Raw genomic sequence first — 18,000 nt, 5'->3', positions numbered from 1 at the left:
CAGTCTGAACCAGACGGTGCTCTGGTGGATTTTGAGTCGCCAGAAATAGCGGCAGTTTTTGACAGGGCTGCAGTTTTGGGGTTCTCTCTCCCGCCCTGGGGATCCAGCCCTGAGCATCCCAGCCACGGTTCCCAGGACCCAAGACGAGTCCCCAGCCCAGCAGGAGCAGCGGGGCAGAGCGTGTCCGGCAGGACCAGCACCCCTGTCCCACCCCAGATCAAACAGACTGGGTGTCCTGAGCCCGAGGCCGCAGGTGCACCCATTGAACCCCAGGGCTCTGCGGCCCTGCAGTGCAGGGCAATGCTGCCATGAGGATTTGCTGTAGCACTGCTGGGGTCCCAGGGACTGCCAGGACTATCAGGATTCAGTGGGAGTCAGCCCCTCGCTGTGCAGGGGGACAGGGAGCAAGGCTGGGAACACTGCCTGCTGCAATCCTTTCCTGGAGCACAGCAAACCCCCCAGTGCTGGGCAGGTACCTGAGCCACAACACCCACCAAGCACTGCCACACACAACCACACAATCAATGCACTTCTGTTAAAGCTTTCAAAGCATTTATTGCTCAAAGTAATCAAAATACTGTTAAAGGGGAAGCTGGGGGGGCTTTCCAGTTCCAGCAGTGGGAAGACATTGAATCAGGCTACTTGGAAGGAAAGAAATCTGCTTCTGTTCACTGCCATGGTCACCAGGAGTTCTTTCAACAGACAGCACAGTGGCTGCTGCTGCTGCTTGCAGGGCAGAGTCAGGCCTTTTGTTTTTTCCCTGTAAAGAAAGACAGGAGTGTGACATCACAGAAGTATCAAGGCTGCCTCTTGAAGGACAAGCTCAAGGCAGGGACAGCCAGCAATGTCTCTCCAGCAAGGGTCTCCTCAGCCTGTGCCAGAGAGTTGGCCTGCACAAGTTCTGCTTCCTGAGCACATCCAACCCAACCCCTTTCTGCTCTCCCTTTCCACCTCTGACCAGTGCTGCCAGTGGACACAGGAGTTCTTGCCACAGAGCAGACACTTTCCTGCACAGGCCCTGATGCCCTCAGCCCTGACCCCTACCCCAGCATGTCCTACCTCTTCCCACCACATTCGGATTGATCCCTGTCCCATAGTTTGGGCACAAACAAAAAAAAAAAAGTGAGGGGTTCAAGGGCTGCTTTGGCTTCAGTGTAAGCCCAGGGTACAACCCCGTGTCCCACCCAGCACAGCTCAGCTCCCCTGTCCTCCACACTCACCAACACGGATATGTACACCCTCAGGACCTATGGAGAAGTCCACGGTGTTATCATCAACCAGTGCTGCAGGGAGGACAGAGCAGCATTAGGGTGCTCTCTGTGACCCACATCTCCCCCTGCCACCAGCACCAGCATCAGCCTCCCCAAAAGCACCCAGGGACCAGAGCAGGGAGTGAGGGCTGGGGGTGCAGGGCTGGGAACACCCCATGGGCAGCAGGAGAGGAGCAGTGTGCAGGGCTGCAGCAGTGGGGGCAGGCAGAATTCCAGGCAGTGCCCAGTGCTGTCCCTTCCCTCTCTGCAGCTCCCCAGGCAAAGCCAAGCGCTGCTCATCACGTGCCAAACTCTCACCTACAATTGCAGCTCCTATGGCGAGTCCCACAAAGAATGCAATGGCAACCGGTAAAACGGCTAAGAAAGAAAATGACAGATGGACAGGAGTGTGGGCACTGAAGCTCCTCCTGGCCGGAGCCCAGTGCCCTGCGACGGGCAGGGCAGGGGCCCGGTGGCAGCAGCAGCTCTCCCAGCGCTGCTTTCCTCCAGCCCTGCAGACACGTGGTGGGAGAAGGGACAAACCCCAGGGTCCCCGTGCCCCCCACGATCGGTCCCACTGCAGGGCCCAGGCCCCACACCCCACGTCACCCAACCTACCCATGGTCGGCTGGGCAGGAGCGAGAGCTGCGATGAGTCTGCTCTAAACCTGGTTCCTTGGGAAGCAAGAACAAGATTTTTTCCGTGGGTGGCAGGTCGGGTCATCGGTGTTTTCCGCCCCGCAGAATCGTCCCCAGCCACCCCTCTCCCACCCAGCAAGCCGCCCCTTCCCCTTGAAAGCAGCCCCAGCCCAGGCTCCTGCTCGGCACAGGGCTCGGTGGCTGCTCAGCGAGGTGAGCAGCCCCCCATTACTGTCCCCCCCTCAGAGAAAGGGAGCTGGCCGCAAACACCCACTGCCGGGCCGCGACACCCGACGCCAACTTCTCGGGTGTCTCTTGTGCTCTGAGGGGAGGAAAAGATGGCGTCCGGAAAGACTGAGTTAGGGTGTATCCAGGACGATGATTATCGAGAAGTTTCCGACACTGCTCGTTGAGTTTCACTTTCACATTTCCTCTTGACGCTGCTGTCTCTGCTGGAGCGGGGCTGGGGCTCTCCCCTCCTCGCGGGTCGAACCCTAGGGGGTCCCCCGAGGGAGCCCTTTCGCCCCGAGCGCCTCGGACGGGAGGTGCGGGAGCTGAGGGGGAAGGACGCGGCGGGCTGGGGCTCCTCGGGCCTGTGCTGGGGTACTGTGGCTTCACGGGGCCTTTCCCGACCGGTCAAACACCGCGGCTCTAACGAGCACCCACAGCGGTCTGGAGAGCAGAGCTGCAGCCGCTCCACCTTCTTCCTCCCCACCGGGCAGCCTCAAAAACCAGCGAAAGCCGCACTCTGTACCCTCCGTTTGTCCCGCTCCCTGCACCCACTCCTCACCCCGGGCCCGCTCAGGGCAGCACGGCGGCGGCGGCGAGGGGCAGCAGGTGCCGTAGCTCATGCGCCGCTGCAGCTGGTTGAAGGGGACCAAATCCAGTTGCAAGTTGATCTGGTTCCTTTTTACCAGCCCCAGGGACGCACCGTGTCTCCGGAGGCGCCGTCTGCACCGTGCTGATGATGGGAGCTCCCGGCGTGGGGGTCCCAGCCCAAAAATACATACTTCTTAACATTCCATAACGCCGGTCGGCTCCATATGGGCATATGAAGAAGTATGTAGGGTTGGGAGGGAGAGGCGGACGCCGCGGTGCTGGGGGTGCAGGGCACGGGACTGTCCCGCTCCCGCCCGTGTCCTCCAGCTCCAGTGAGATCCTGGAAGGAGCCGGTGGCCATGGTGAAGCCAGAGGTTGTGCAGGGGCTGTGGGGGCACCTCCTGCCCACCTCCAGTCCTGTCATCGGCCTCTGTCCAGTGCAGCCCAGGCAGAGGCACTGCCCATATGGCCTCTGTGCCCGCGGCCACCCCCGAGCTCCTCGTGTTTGGAGCCGTGGCCAAGCCCTGTGTGCTTCAGAGCCAGAGCCTCTCGGTGGCCGGAGGGTGCTCAGGCTGGTATTTTGGAGGGTTTTGGCCGCCCTTTGTGGGTGATGGGATGCTCCGGGATGCAGCCAAGGCTCAGCGGTTTGGGCTGTGGGGGGTACCTGAGGAGCTGCACCTGCGAGGAGCTGGCAGCACAGCCAAGCACGGGCCAGCACGGATGGACAGCAGAGGTGGGTGCCTATGCTTGGAGCCACTTCCACAGGGGGAATCCCAGTCGGCCGTGCCTCTTGGCTTGGTAGGGCCCCCCTGTTGCTGCTGCTGCTGCTGCTGCACTGGGTCAGGATGCACCAACTCGTTTCCCTGTCCCCCTGCAGCCCCCAGAGCCCCCAGACGCTACATCCCCTCATCTGTCTATGGGCCTGAGCAGTGGTGGAGGCTGGTGCACATGGAGTCAGCATAGGGGAGCTCCCACACACCTCCCACACCCCCATGCCCCTGCCCACCTCATTTGCAGGGCCAGGAGAAGGAGACAGGAGTCAGGGCCACTCCACTCCCCACGCAGCAGCTCTGAACAGGGAAGGCTGGAGGTGGCTTTGCCCATGGGAGGAGGGATTCAGCTGAGAGCTCCGAGGCTTGAAACCCTAAGGGGACTGTGGGGGGCTTCCCATCCCCAGTGCTGCTTTGCCATGGCAGGGTGACAGAGGGCACGCACCTTGACTTCAGTGACCTTCCCAGCCCTAAATCTGCAGCTGGAACAGGACAGTGGCAGGTGCAGGGAGTGTTCCTGGGTTCCCAGGGCTGACCCCTCTCAGGACAGGAGAGTGAGGGGTGTGTGGGGGTCTGACTGTGAGCAGGAGGAGCTGACCAGGCATGGTGTGGCCGTGACTCAGCAGCAGAAGCTGTGTCCATACGTGCCGCAGCTCCCTGCAAGGAGCCCCTGGGTGCCAAGTACAGCCTCACGTCACTGGCCCAGCTCACATCACCCACAGGCAGCAGTCGCTGCTCAGTGGCTCCCAAGGCACCAACCATTGCTGTGGGGCACAGCATGACACCAGCCATGCTTCCCCCAGGATGCTCTGCCAGCACCCCAGGAGCTCCCGCATGGCTGGTCCCCAGGGATCCAGCCCTGAGCATCCCAGGACCCAAGATGGGTCCCCAACCCAACAGGAGCAGTGGGGCAGGACCAGTACCCCTGTCCCACCCCAGATCAAACAGACTGGGTGTCCTGAGCGCAAGGCTGCACAGATGCACCCATTGAACCCTGGGGCTCTGCAGTGCAGTGTGATGCTGATGTGAGGATTTGTTGTAGCAGTGCTGGGGTCCCAAGCACCTGTCAGGGTTCAGTGGGAGCCAAAAGCTCCTGGCTGCACCCACCCTGAAACTGCAAAGCCAGGGCACAGCATCCAGGCTCTCACATTACAGCCGAGTTCATCTCCAGTCACCTCAGCTGACCTTGGGCAGCCTCCCAAGACTGGGTACTAGAGATACCCCAGCCCCAGTGGCCCACACAGCCCCATCTCATGGCATGGTTCCCACAGCCCTCGGCTGGGCTCTCCCAGTGACCTTGGAGGGCTGCACCCAGTTCCATGGGATGCTCGCTGCTTCCAGGGCACCTCGTGTCCCCCAGCTCCAGCCCAGGCACCCCCTGCCTGTTCCCACCACCTCTCCTTGCCCCTGCCGTGTTCCACAGAACGGCTTTGCCCCACTGCCCTCTCTGTGCCCAGACATTACCAGTCATCACCAACCCCTCTGCAGCCCCGGGCGTGCCAAAGGCATCCCCGAGCCTCAGTCCCAGCGCTGCCTTTGACAGCTGTAGACCCCGAGCAGAAACCCACCAGGGAGATGTGGGCTGGGGCAGCGCCTCTTCCACGAATTCTTCATGCCCTCAGGCCGGCTGTGAGTCCTCGGCCAGGGCAGGCCCCCGTGTTCTCCCCCTGCCCCGAGAGCAGCTCCCTGGCCGGGCAGGGTGGTTTGTAGGCATCATACGGCTTTGCAGGGGGAGGCGGAGGAGCCGGGGAGCTGCCGAGCCGGCCGTAGTGGCACCCACGCGCCCGCAGGCACCCAACAACAACCCCAGCTTGGCTATAAAAGGAAGAATCTTTTTTTTCCCCGGCTTCGCCAGCGCTGCGTCCCTGGCCACGCTCTGCAGCCGCTGCCCCGCAGGGACCTTTACAAGTTTTCCCATCCAGCGCTGCCCCCTCCGACTTCCCCCGGCTCATCCATCCCCGGCAAACCCACTGCAGCAGCTTCTGAGGTACTTGTAAAATACTAAGAGGCCCAGCAAAGAAGAGGGAAGTGGGTGCATGGGGAGCGCTGCCACAGGGTGCCTGGGGAAACACCCCGGCTCCCGTCCTGCCGTCCCTTGGCCCGCGGCATTGCCCGTGTCGAGGCGGTGGGCGCATGACCCCGGTGCACCCGGCCGTGGTGGTCAGCACTTTCCCCCGTGCGAGTCCAAAATGCTATGCCGAGGTGCCCAGAAGTTGGGTTTCCCTTCCCACCCTATCCCACAGACTTAGGGTGTCCCCACTTCGCGTGGCGGAGGGCACCTCGGCTGCTGGGGAGGCGACGGCCGGCCCCGGTGCAGGGGGACACCCGCAGGCAGAGGGGCCGGGTGCTCCCCGCAGAGCCCGAGCACTCAGCACACAACACCTCTCTGCAGCCGGGACCTGCCGGGGGGCCCCATTGTACCCCCAGCCACACAGAGACTTGCTGCTACCCCCCACTTCTCCGCCTCCACCTGGGCTGTCCCCAAGCGGGGGGGGGGGGGGGGGGCTGCGGTGACCCCCTCCCCACGTTGTCCCCTCCCGGCCCACGCCGAGCCGCTGTCGGCGCCCAGCAGCAGTAGCATCCCCGGCCCCGGCGGGCTCAGCACTGGCTGGGCTCGCTGAAGGTTAAACCTTGGCGGCGGGGAAAGCCCCGCTGCCCCCCGAAGACCCCGCACCCCCCGCCCGCAAGGCCACTCACGGTTCTGGAGGTGACACTGGCCGCAGCAGGCTGGGCTGGCGGCAGCGAGCTGCGGTGACACCCGGTACGAGCACGCTGATTCCCCGCTCGCCTTGACTTTGCCACAGGATTCCTCCAGCTCGTCCGCAGGAGCTTGCAGCATCCTCCAGTTCAGCGGGAGAAGTTCCTCGCCAGGGAGGGAGGGAGGAGGGAGGGATTTAAGGCAGACCCTGCCTGGGATGCAACGTCTACGGGTGCAGTTGAAGACCCCCTCACTCTCTGAGCACCCCGAAGCTCTCTCCTCGCTCGCCCCATCCTGGACTCGGCGTCCCAGCACATGTGCCCAATTCTGGGGACGCTGTATGAGTGATCTCTGCTGAGAAACCCTCTCTCCCGGACCGAGGCGGCCAGGGCTGGCACCAGCACACAGACAGTCGGCCAGCTCTGCCACCTGCCCCACATTGCCCAAGTTCCCGGCGAGGGTCCCACAACCTTGTCGTGGTGGGAGCCGGCACACACACCACTGGGCCCAGCAGCAGCCCAGGGCAGCTCGAGGGCAAAACGGAGCTCGTGGAGTGCACAGAAGGGTAAAACCTGTAATCATCTTAGTCACAGGAGATCCCCATGGCCAGGGGGACCCCGTGAGGATGGGGATCCCTGAGTTGCCCCAAGCCACCCGCTTGAATGTCCCCAACACCCACGAAGCGATTGTTCCAGCATCCCCAGCCGCCAAGTCCGGGGGTACAGGGCTGCTCTGCCCACCCGGAGCCCCGGCGGTCCTACCTGCGGAGAGCTGGCAGGGCGAGGAGGACCCCCTGCTCGGGGCAGGATGCTGGGAGACACCTTAGTGTGGTTCCCAAAAGGAAAAACCAGCAGCGTGGCATCCCTTCCGCGGCGGTCCCGGCGGCTCCCTGCCTGCCACGACACCCTCCCCACCCCGGGTGCGTTCTGTTTGCCTGCTATTTTTGGCAGCCTCCTAAGAGCTCCTCTCAGGCTATTAATAATGAGAGTGAGAAATTCGTTTGGCCTCTCCTATATAAGGAAAGGTAGAGGCTTAGAGGCAGCTAAATATACTGGCGCGTGCGGGAGCGAGCGGGGAGCCTTTGGCACTGCGTGTGGAAAAGGGATTGTTTGAACAATGGAAAGACAGACTCACTCGGCACGCGGGGCCGACGGAGGGATGGACGGAGGGTGACGGTGCCCGCGGGCCTCCAACACAGCACCCGCATCGCCCCCGATGTCCCTCGGGGCTCTGCCTCAGCAGAAGGAGCAGAGGGAGAGGGGAGGCAGGAGCAGGGATGCTCCGCAAACTCCTGCCCCGAGCCAGCCACGCTCGCTCCAAAACGCCTGCAGCAATCCTCGCTGGGCCAGCAGCGAGCCGGGGAGCGACTCTGTGTCTGTGCTCGGTCAGGAGGGACGTGAGGGTGGTGTGAGGGTGAGGGTGCTGGTGGCGGGGAGCAGGTGGGCTGCGGTGGAGCGACCAGTTCCCACTGGGACATGGCCGGCACAGGGTCGGTCCTCCAGCTGAGCCCCCTGCAAATCCCGGCCTCTCTCAGGGCCAGGATTCTCTGGAACAGCTCCGGGGACATCTCCCGCAGCCGGGAGATGGGTGCCACAATGTGTCCCCAGCTGCACGGATCCACCAGCACGCCTGCAGTGTGCCCACACCTCGGCACAGGGATCATTTAAGGAGCACAGAGCAGCTCTACCTCTGTCCTCCCCGTGGCTATGGGGGACCCGGGCGAGGTGCGGGAGCTCCTGTCGGTGCCGAGGACAGGGAGAGCCCGGCTGGAAGAAGGAAAGCAGCAGCAATCCAGGGAATCCGGACAGGAAAGCGCTGGGGAGCAGCGCCAAATCCACGCGGTCGGAGCAAGGACAGCACATGCAGCAGGATGAGTACAAAGAGAGGAAAAACCGTGCTACTCTGGCTCCAGGAGGAGCCTTTTGTTTTTTAACTCTTCGTAGCCCCGGGTGCTGTTTAGGGAGGCACAAGTGCTGTAACTGCGACTGCAACCCCGATCTCCCCGGCTGACAGGCGCCTGGTCTTGGCCTCGGCCACGGTGCCTGTGGCCAAATCCCTGCAGCCGCATCCCTCAGGGACTGCGGGGCTTCCCCGGGATGCTGAACCACCAAAACACCGGGACAGCCGTGCTGGGCAGAGCTCAAACTGCTGCCCTGGCCACCGTCACAGCTGCCTCAGTTCCTTGAGATGTGAAATTCCAGCAATAAAACCCATTTCACAGACTTCGACCCTGGGGCTGCTCTGAGGCTCCAGCCCAGGCCCTGATTCACTCCTGTGGATGTGACACAGATCAGAAACTGCTGGAGATCGGAGCAGCTCTTTGCCCTCAGGGCAGTGAGAAACCCCATTCTTCTCTCCCGGGGATGTGCCCACAGCTGGGGAGCTCAGCAGATTTGGCTTCCTCTGTCCTTAGGTGACATTCAGTGAAGTGAACTCTGAGGACTTCAGCCCACCCCATGGACCATGTGAACTGTGCATGGACAGAAGGGTAGCTCTGAAGGTGAATCTCCTCCCCTCACTGAAAAATCCATGGAGTGCCTGGAGTTGCCATCGTGTCCCTCCTGGCTACCATGGTGCTGAAGTGTGTTCCCTACACAGCCACCACCCCCAGCAAGAGCTGTGCAGCCACAGTAATCTCCTTCAAGGACTCCAGTAATTAATAAATGTTCTTCTGCTGCATGAGGAGGTGCTGCTATCCAGGTGTGGGGCAGCTGCTACTTTGCTTTCCTCTGAAATCAAGTCTTTGGTGAGAACTGTCCCACAGCTGAAATTGGAGAAAGCAAAACATCTTCCCATTTGCAAGAAACATTTTCTTGAAGAAAAAATGATTTTTAGTCTTGACTAAAGTAACACAAGTAACACTGGAATCACCAAATGTCATTAACCGAAGTGCAGACAGGTTGGGCACCCCCAGCTACACAGCAGGATGAGGAAAAGATTTAAGAGCGAACTATTTCAAAACTGGAATTTGCCTCAAACATCTTCACCAGCACTTGAATATGTTACAGGAAACAAAACTGAGTGAAGGTACTGGTTCATCTGACAGATGTCTCAGCCTTTAACTTCCACATGTGGGCAACTTGTAGCCGGTGTCTAATTGTGAAATCATAAAGCATAGCAATGCAGAAACCTTCCTGAGCAAGGTCATGCTCACAGCGCTCGGGTAACAAACCAGCAGCAAAATCAGTGATGCTGGGGGAGGAGGAAAGCAGAGAAAGGGATTCCAAAACCCCAGGGAAGCTGTGCACACACCTGAAGAGGGCTGTGCTCTTGGGGCACTAGAGCAGACAGCCCACCCTCCTCCTACCTTGGGCCAGAAGTTCCCACCTTCAGCCTGGGGGGGTCTCTTTGCCTCTTTTAGCGCCACATGTCCTTTTGCACCCCAAAGCTGGGGTGCCCCCAGCCTGCCCCCATTCCTGAAGGCTTGGTGGCACTGAGAGCTAACATGTGGAGGGGGAAGAGGCTGCACAGCCAGGGAATACTAATGGGAGATAGGAATCTAATGTGAGCTTGTGCTGTGCTGTCACAAACCTGCACTTGGAGATAGCAAGTGACCATGAATCACTGGGCATGGAGGGAAGGCCAAAGCCCTCCTCAAAGCCCAACCTTGGGTTGGGGTGCAGCCTCAGTACAGCACCCCCACCTGAAGGGCTGTAACAGTGAAACACAGGGCTGAAAGAAACAACTGCAGCTGAACAAAGGTGTTGGAGGTAACAGCTGCACAGACTGTAATTCCCCCTCCTGTAACAAGCAGCCAGGCTCACTGGAAATCCCAAGCTGTGTCTGTTGAGAAGGGCACTGACCCCTGCAGCAACCAATGCCCAACAGCTGAGCCCCCATCTGCTGCTGGGGTCTCTCCCTGGGGGCAGGAGCAAGGGGCTCAGAAAGCACAAGCCCCAAGGACCAGAACCAGGTAGAGCCCAACAGCTCCCCTCTCCCAGCACAAAGTGCAGCCTCACCTGCAGGTGACCAACTGGTCAATCCCTGCAGTTCCAAACGCTCCTATTCCCACAGTTTGTTCACTTACATCCAAACTAAGGACATGCAGAGGGTGGTGTCATCCAAGAGTTAAATGTGTAGCCATGGGACAGCCAGTGCTGGGCTGTGCCCTCTGAGGAGCATCCCAGGGTCAGCCCTCCCCGTGTGGTCCTGGGTGGATTTGGGGGGAAGGAGCCCTGGCAAGAGCGGGCGGAGGAGCCTCCAGGAAGGGGAAGCCTGAGCCAAGCCCCAGCTGTGTGCCAGACAGCCCAGGCAGAGGGTGGCCCATGCTGTGACGCCAGCAAATGCCATGGCCTCAGCACTGGGAGAACTGCAAGCTCCAGTGCTGGGCCTGAGGAACAGCTGATTACCCAAAAAATAAACTCAGCAGCAGCCACAACTACATTCAGTGAGGGAATGTCCCCTCGCATTCGATAGTGTTTAATCTTTATCTAGCTCAACACAAATCAGTAGTGCAGCAATATAAATACATCTGAGGAACTTAAAGCCTTTTGGCTTTCATAGCTCAATAAGAAGAGAAAAAAAAAAAAAAAAGCCAATTAAACCAGTCTCCAGTTTTTAAATTAAACACAAAGAAAGGCAATGAACTGCCCACTCATCCCCAGAGAAGCAGTGGTATCCTTCATGCCAGCAGGAGGCTGAGTTCTGCCCGAGGACAGGGTGCAACTCATGACAGCAGCACAGTGAGATAAGGGAGTGGGAATGGGAAAGGACCCCCATGCCTGCCCCTGGGCTCAGGCAGCAGGGACACGGTGACACATTGTGCCACAAGCTGCTGGCACTGCCCACTTCTCTCAGGTCCCCAGAATTCCCTTTTCCACCATGGAAGGACACCACGTGTGCTCTTCACACTGTGACAGGAGCACACAGGGCTGTGCAGCCACAACAGCACAAGGCCAGTGAGCTGCCAGCCTGAGGGAGCAGCCAGCTGGGGACTGCAGAAACCAATCCCATCCACCTGGGATGTGCAAATTTTAAGGGGAAAAAAACCCAAACCAAAAAAACCACAGTACACAGTGTTCCATAACTGAGATATGGTTACGTCCAGCCTCATGGACGGCCTGGTGACCAACAGAAGGTGCTGGGGCCACAGAACATGTCACAGCTTTGGAATGAAGCCAGACGTTGGACACAGGCACCAAAGGTGCGTGTGTGTCCCCTCACCTCTGGTACCCAGCAGGACTTCGCTGCAGGAGGGGTCTCCCAGCCTGGGCAGTAACCCTAGGTCACCTTTTCACACGTGAACAGGCACCAAGTCTCCAACACTCCCCATGAGAGCGGCCTGACAGCAATTTAGAACAGCCACAAACCCCTCTCCTACCTGCAAACTGCCAGAGTGTGACCAGTGTTACATTCCCCCTCCTCTAAACTTCAACAGCAGCCAAGTGCATGTGAAAGAACAAGTCTACATTAAAATAGTGCTTAAACCATTAGGGAAGGTGGGAGTAAAGATGGACAGCACAAGTAGCCAGTGGTAGGCTATGGGAGCCTGAAGGCAGCTCGGAGCACAGCTCAAGGACTTGACCTTCCTTTTGTGAGGAACTCCAAGGCAAGTGAGCTGGAAGTCCACAGGTGCTCCGTCCACTGCAGTCTGAGGTGGCTTAGGAGGGTCCTGCACATTCACAGTTGCTCCAGGTAGCTCTGTCCTTTTCTGACTCTTCTCCTGGGGCTCACAGGTGTCTTCTCCTCCCTTTGATTTCCCTTGAAGTTCAAATTCAAGTACAACCAGTTTTAACTGAATGAAAAGAAACCCACAAAACCAAAGTTGTTTTCTGTGAAACAAATTAGCAGCGTTGTCCTAGTCCAAGTGGCCTCCAAAGGCCCTGGTAGGATAGGGATGGGATTGGCCTTCCCTGCTGAGCTCCAGCCAAGGCTGCCCAAGAGGAGCTATAGGATTTCCTCCCTCTGGTTCTTGGGTTTGAGTGTCAGTTGTCCATTGCGCAAGGAGCCGTTCTGGCTGCGGAGCAGTTTCCCTTTTTCCCGGTCAGGCCATGTGAAGATGGCTTCATCACTGTCCAGCTCGGACTCTGAGTGCATCAGGCTCGTGTTGAGGACTTGGGCTTTCTGTCTGCCACCTAGAAGGAGAAACATTCCCAGGTTAGAAATGCTCTTAACCTTACCTTCGTCCATCCCCTCTAAGTCTCCTTTTTCAATCATGTCTAAGAGGCAGCAGAATCTGACTTTCCTCTGCGTGTCTCTTATTCCCTCTGATGCTGAAGCCAAGGTGATCCTGTCTCGGACACTCTGGCATGTCAGAGGTCACAACAACACTCCATGACAGTGCAAAGCACAACAAGCAGACAGGAAGGCAGTGATGTGACCAGAAGGGGCTGAGTACACGAGGGAGCTCTGTCTCCCTGACCTTGCTTGGGGCACTGCCTAGAAAATGCTCAGAGGACTCACGACTGGAGTAAGAGAATATGCAGGTATGAGGGAAGATCTCTGCCATCTCACTACCCTCTCCCTACTCTCCTCTTTGCTGCTCCCGCCTGCAAGGGAAGAGAGATAAATTAGCAGGATGAATTTAGATTAATGCACAAGGACAAGAGAGAGACTGATATTTTACTGATATTGTCAGCAGAGGAAATATTTAAATTTAGCTTTCCCTTAATGGAGAAATGCAACATTTCCTCTGTTAGCAGAAAGCTCCCTGGACGTATCTAGCAGGGAAAAAGACTTTAGTCAGCAGCCAGCCTCGGAAGCAGCAATATGAGTTGAGTTACCAGAGAGCAAATGGTGAGGCACATTTAGTACATTTATTGCACAGTGAGCTCTGAGGTGACAGATGGTCAGACTAAAGCAGAGTTGGGTGCTGAGGGAGGGAAACACACCCAGGTTCCCTGCAAGGGTATCCATGTTTGAGCAGTTGGGACAGCCTGGTCTTTGGAGGAACAGCTGATCAGGCTGTCACTGCAATGCCCTCCATACTGCTCTTGGGCACTGCTCACTTTGCGGGAACACCACTAAATGGGATAATACCGGGATGAGCTGTTACTTTCTGCTAGCAAACAAGGATCAGGGACTCCTTTCCATGCACAGTTAACACATCCCCTTCTCTAAACAAACCAGGACACACATGATATGAAACACACACTCAGCAGCTGCAGAGCTCCCAGGAATTCAGCACGGTTGTACTTGGCACATCCTTTCTAACATTTCCCTCTTTTCCTGGTCAGTCAGTAGGTGACTCTGGCTTGGTTCATGTATCAGATAAAAACACTCCAGCCTGAAATAACTCCCTGATTTTTGCAAAGCACCTGACAAGCACTCTCAGGACAGTAATACAGGCAGGAAAATGCTAGCTAAGAACACGGAAGACAAATCCTGCCTTTCTGGACTGAGCCAACAGACCTGTAGCCATACGGAGCACTGACGAATTAATGGATTTCCTTCCGAAATGCACCTGCTTACTGGAAAACTAGAGGACGATCTGAAATATGAAATTTCCACAGCCTGATGTGCACAAGAGGAAGACTAAATAAGTTGATGAACCAGTCATTTGTGGTGGGTGAGTAGAAGAGCAGAAATAAACCTAAATCTCCTCAGTACACAAGTGTTTTCAGGTTGTTTTCAGGTGTTGATCAGTTTACTGCCACTGAATTACTGCTTTGCTGTAGAGAATGACCAAAGAATTGCATACTGGCAAGAAGGGAACTACCAGAACCCAGGGGAAAATTTTAGAGCAGGAGAAGTTACAGTCAAGACCAAATTTTGGGCTTCCTGAGTCAGGCTGTTCTGCACAGTTTAAAGCATCCACTTCCTACTTCTGAGGTACCAAGTTGAGACTTTAGGACAAGGCCAATTTCAGCCTCAGTTTCCAAACCTAAGAGTTAGATGACTTTACTAAATACCCCATATGCAGATCTGAGATAAGCTCTCACATCTTCTGAGACCCCCCTGTCAGTCCCTACGTCACATTCGTTTCACTGTGATTTTAAGTCCACCAAGGAGGAGTTCTCAGTCAGCACTCTGGAAGTGCTGAGCTCTTCCCTCTCATGTTTTACCTGCTTTGGGATTTGGTTTTAACTCCAGGCTTTCTTGATCTGTTGCATCCAAAATCTTGTATTTGCTTTTTCTTTTGGATTTTCCTTTCCGTCTAAAGGGAAAGAAAAAGAATTAAGAGACGGTCCATTTCCAAAAGAGCAAGAAGAAAACCAACTCTGATCTTCAAAGCAAAAGCACTTGCTACTTCTGATTATGTTCATATTACAAAGTGAAACATTAAAATGTTGCACGTTTATAGGTTAATCCAAATTTTGCTTCTTAACATAACCCAGAGTTCTGGGACTTCAACATTTAACTTGAAGCATTTAAGTGAGAAAACCCAATATCCCAAGGCTCAGCAGATGACCTGCTGGGACAATGGGTTTGAATCTTTAACCTCCTACTGCAGACACTTGGCTGTGAAACCTGGATACAGCGGGGGTTTGGTCTCAGTCCCACCTCTTGCAGCAGCAGATCACCATCCACGACAAGATTCCAAAGGCAACCACGATGACAAAAGATGCAATGATCACATACAGCACACTCCACTCTGCAAGCAAAACCCCAGAGATAAATGCATTTTGGCACCTCATACAATTGACAGTGCACATTTTAGGGAACTATTCTTGTGGAAGAAAAGGCAAGGCCTGGCCCTTTGCAGAATTAGAGGCCAGCATTCCCCACTGGCAGCACCACCAGATCCCCTTGGGAAACTTGAGATCCAGTGTGTGAAAACTGGCAGTTTTCAGCATATGTTGGTTTATAAAATTTGCTCTCCTGTGGCAGGACAGCCTCTGTACAGACATGACAGAAGAGAGCTGTGATTTATACACCCAGAATGGATTCAACTCTTAGTGAGTGTTCATTGGGAGGGTCTGAAGGGGACTCACTCCCCTATCAAACATCATCTGCCCAGAAGGTGAGACAAAAGACTGTGTCCTGGTATCAGCATCTCATCAGAGCAACTGGGAGACAGCAGCTGCCTGGTGCTGTGCCCAGCCTGGGTTTCAAACACAGGTTTCTCTGCCAAGGTGCCCACCACGGGGGGCTCACGTACCGCAGTTGCTTTCGCCGTCTCCCATCTGCACCCTGAGGAAATTCTCCATCCAGAATGGGTCACACACACAGCGCTTGGTGAAGGAGTCGCAGCGCCCATGCTCAGAGCAGTTCAGCTGACAGGCTGGGGGCCAAAACCAGCAAGGTGAACTAAATGACTCACGGGTGAGGCAAAAATGGGACAAAATAGTTCAATACAGCCAACCCCTCCTGCAGGCTCTGACCTGAATGTGGCCCCTCTGTAGCTCATTCATAGCTCAGCCATAATCACAAGAGGTGAGAAGTGCAAATGTAAGCACCTGGGCCTCATGCCAAACTGAAACATCCTGCTTCACCAGCAACACACAGTTTGCCTAATAAATCCTCATTTTGATATACAAGTTATGGAATTTGTGTATTTGTCAAGCAAATGTATTTAAACCAAGTTTTGGTTTTCCAATTCAAACCCCACCTGTGAGACAGACAAGAAACAAAGAGATCCTTTGGAGGGACCAAACAGAACTGAAAAATGGCTTCTGAAGGCCAAAAAATTGTAAGAAGCAACAAAAATAATTACTTTACACAATTCTGATTTCAAATCTCTAACTGATCAGCAAATGATCCAGGATGGATCTCATGAAAGAAAAACAGTGCTTATGTAAAGATGTAAAATAATGATAGAAGGGGTACATTTCCTGCAGACTGATGTTTGTGTTGCACAGGAAATGAGTGGGTTCACAGCTACCAAGATGTGCAGTTTTTTGTTTTCAGGATGACACTCATTTCAGTGGCTGTAGTCCATTAACACTGTATTTTAGTTTCATAAGCATCAATCTGCTTTTGGTTTTGTGAACTCTTATCTTCACAGCAACACTACAAGTAATTATTTATAAGAAGATGAATAGTGAATAGATGGAATTAATTGGTAAATAAGTGATTAGTGAATAGTCTAATAGACTTAATTTTCTGTTTCCCATTCATTAACATGAAAGGTCCTGCAGTGAGTGTGTGTGGGCATGTGGGTGTTTTTAGCACCCTTATTCTGTCAGACAGCTGAAAAGAAAGTAAAAGATGTTCAGTCTGTTCCAAGAGACTCTCACTTACTGACTGTGTTAATCTCCAGTGCCCGGAAGATGAGGAAGTCCGACTGTTGTTTCCTCAGTTCGTTCTTCAGTGTCCAGGCCACATCTCGTCCTTTGAATATCTGATGGGGAGGCTGGTTCTGCACAAAGAACACCATCTTCGTGCTGGAAGAAAGGCAAGAATTATTATCTGCTGCTTCTCCAAACATCAGGTGGAGAGGCACACTCTCCAGTCTGTCACTAGATGTCATTCATTACTCAGAATCCCTAATTTACTTGAAGACCAGACTTTTGGCTGTTTGAAAGCAGTAATGGCAGACCTAGTCCTACAGTAGAAAACCCTTCAGGGTATCTGATCCATTCAAGTTTTCCAAGCCCAGGCTGCACTGTTCTTGAATTTGCACATCAAGCGGATCTTTGCATGTTCATACTAAGCATCAAATCCCCCAAACTTTAAGGTCCTGCTGTTTTCATATTCTCCTCCCTCCTCCCTGTGGGATCCTTAGACTTTACTACACTTGGAACTTGAGGGTCCATTTACCTGCTTAGCACAGAGCTCCAGAACCAGACAGTGGAAGTTTATGTTTTTTTACAGAATTGAGTTTGGATTCACCAAGTGCTATAGCCAAAAACAACCCAGGTGTGAAGGATTCTGTACTCTGCAGCTTTTACTGCATTAACTTTATGATAGACGAACCTGTTCCTCATAGCTTGCTCATCTTGCAGAGCCCTGTAGATCCTTTAGACTCACAAAAGGATGCATAAATATTTGGGATTTATTATATCTAGTGAACTTATGAGTCAACGGGATATCAGCAAAACCCTCAGAGTATGTGTAAAAGAACAAACCAGCAGTCAAAGGAAAAAGCTCATTTTTACACAGCACAAGTTACTTTGATAGTGGAAGCAAAAATGGCATCTTAAGCCATCTGTCAGGAAACAATCTCTGCTCCTTTATAACACTTCCCACTCTTTTGTCTGCTCAAACATATAAACAGATGAAGTATTAATGACAAGAATCCCTTACTCGCCTTACTCAGGGGTGACTGGTTTGCTCATGGCAGAGACGGAGAGCTAATATTACAACAGAAAGTGCTGGCTCCTCAGTTCTCAGCTCTCTATGTTTGCATGGACAATGAATTCTGATTTTCCTGCTACAGCAGGCCACGTGGACATGAAGGAATTGATACATCACAGCACTCAGGGAAGTGTAAAGTAACAGCAGATTTACTGCTGACTTGCTGCAGGGCTTTAGGCATGTCCCTTAAATCTTCTTTAGTGCTTTAGGTACTTTAAAACTCCCCTTTTAATAAAAACTAAGTGCAATATTGCACTTATTTCAACAGATTGACACTCATGGCTTGTTGCCACTCTCCAGACAAGCAACACGACCCTGACCTACAGCCCTGCTCAGCAGCCAACTTCCATGTATTTAGGAAAAATGCAGTTTTCTGTAAGCCAACTAGTAATCAAAATCAAGCTTTTCTATCTCTTCAAACAGACAGTACATTGGCTTTCAACATTTTTTCATACACTAACTTGAAGCAGTTGTGTAGGCAATAAAGCTACTGCAGAATTAGTGGAAAGCATCCCTGCCTGTGGCTGTATGGTTGGAAGAGGATGACCCTTAAGGTCCCTTCCTACCCAAACAAGTCTGTGATTGTATGAACTACCAATTTGGCATGAAGGTGAGATTTGGCATGACTGTTACACACACCCTGGTGT

General features: G+C 54.5%; 1 protein-coding gene and 1 long non-coding RNA gene across 4 annotated transcripts in view; both read right to left on the bottom strand.

The window, feature by feature from the left end:
* Positions 1 to 530: 530 nt before the first annotated feature.
* On the bottom strand, positions 531 to 7,119 carry LOC131587919 (uncharacterized). 2 transcript variants are annotated; one of them, XR_009279473.1, is made up of 5 exons: positions 6,937 to 7,119; positions 1,869 to 1,924; positions 1,569 to 1,628; positions 1,221 to 1,283; positions 531 to 872 (listed from the first exon to the last, which is right to left on the bottom strand). It is a non-coding gene; the product is annotated as an uncharacterized LOC131587919 (long non-coding RNA). The 2 variants fall into 2 exon arrangements; XR_009279472.1 differs by lacking the exon at positions 531 to 872 and having other exon boundaries at positions 1,220 to 1,283; positions 6,937 to 7,116.
* A 3,435-nt stretch (positions 7,120 to 10,554) lies between these two features.
* Positions 10,555 to 18,000, bottom strand: part of KIAA0319L (KIAA0319 like) — a 29,888-nt gene continuing 22,442 nt past the window's right edge. For both annotated transcript variants that reach the window (XM_058856254.1, XM_058856255.1), the window contains exons 17-21: positions 16,298 to 16,440; positions 15,216 to 15,338; positions 14,618 to 14,708; positions 14,179 to 14,270; positions 10,555 to 12,249 (exon numbers count right to left, since the gene is read on the bottom strand). In XM_058856254.1, the coding sequence (XP_058712237.1) occupies positions 12,062 to 12,249; positions 14,179 to 14,270; positions 14,618 to 14,708; positions 15,216 to 15,338; positions 16,298 to 16,440 (637 nt within the window). In that variant the 3' untranslated portion in view covers positions 10,555 to 12,061. The remainder of the gene's footprint in view (positions 12,250 to 14,178; positions 14,271 to 14,617; positions 14,709 to 15,215; positions 15,339 to 16,297; positions 16,441 to 18,000) is intronic.

The sequence above is a fragment of the Poecile atricapillus genome, chromosome 24 (genome assembly GCF_030490865.1).
Source record: "Poecile atricapillus isolate bPoeAtr1 chromosome 24, bPoeAtr1.hap1, whole genome shotgun sequence".
Classification (NCBI taxonomy): Eukaryota; Metazoa; Chordata; class Aves; order Passeriformes; family Paridae; genus Poecile; species Poecile atricapillus.
The sequence above is the reverse complement of the archived record's forward strand: the minus strand, read 5'-3'. Positions and strand labels throughout refer to the sequence as shown.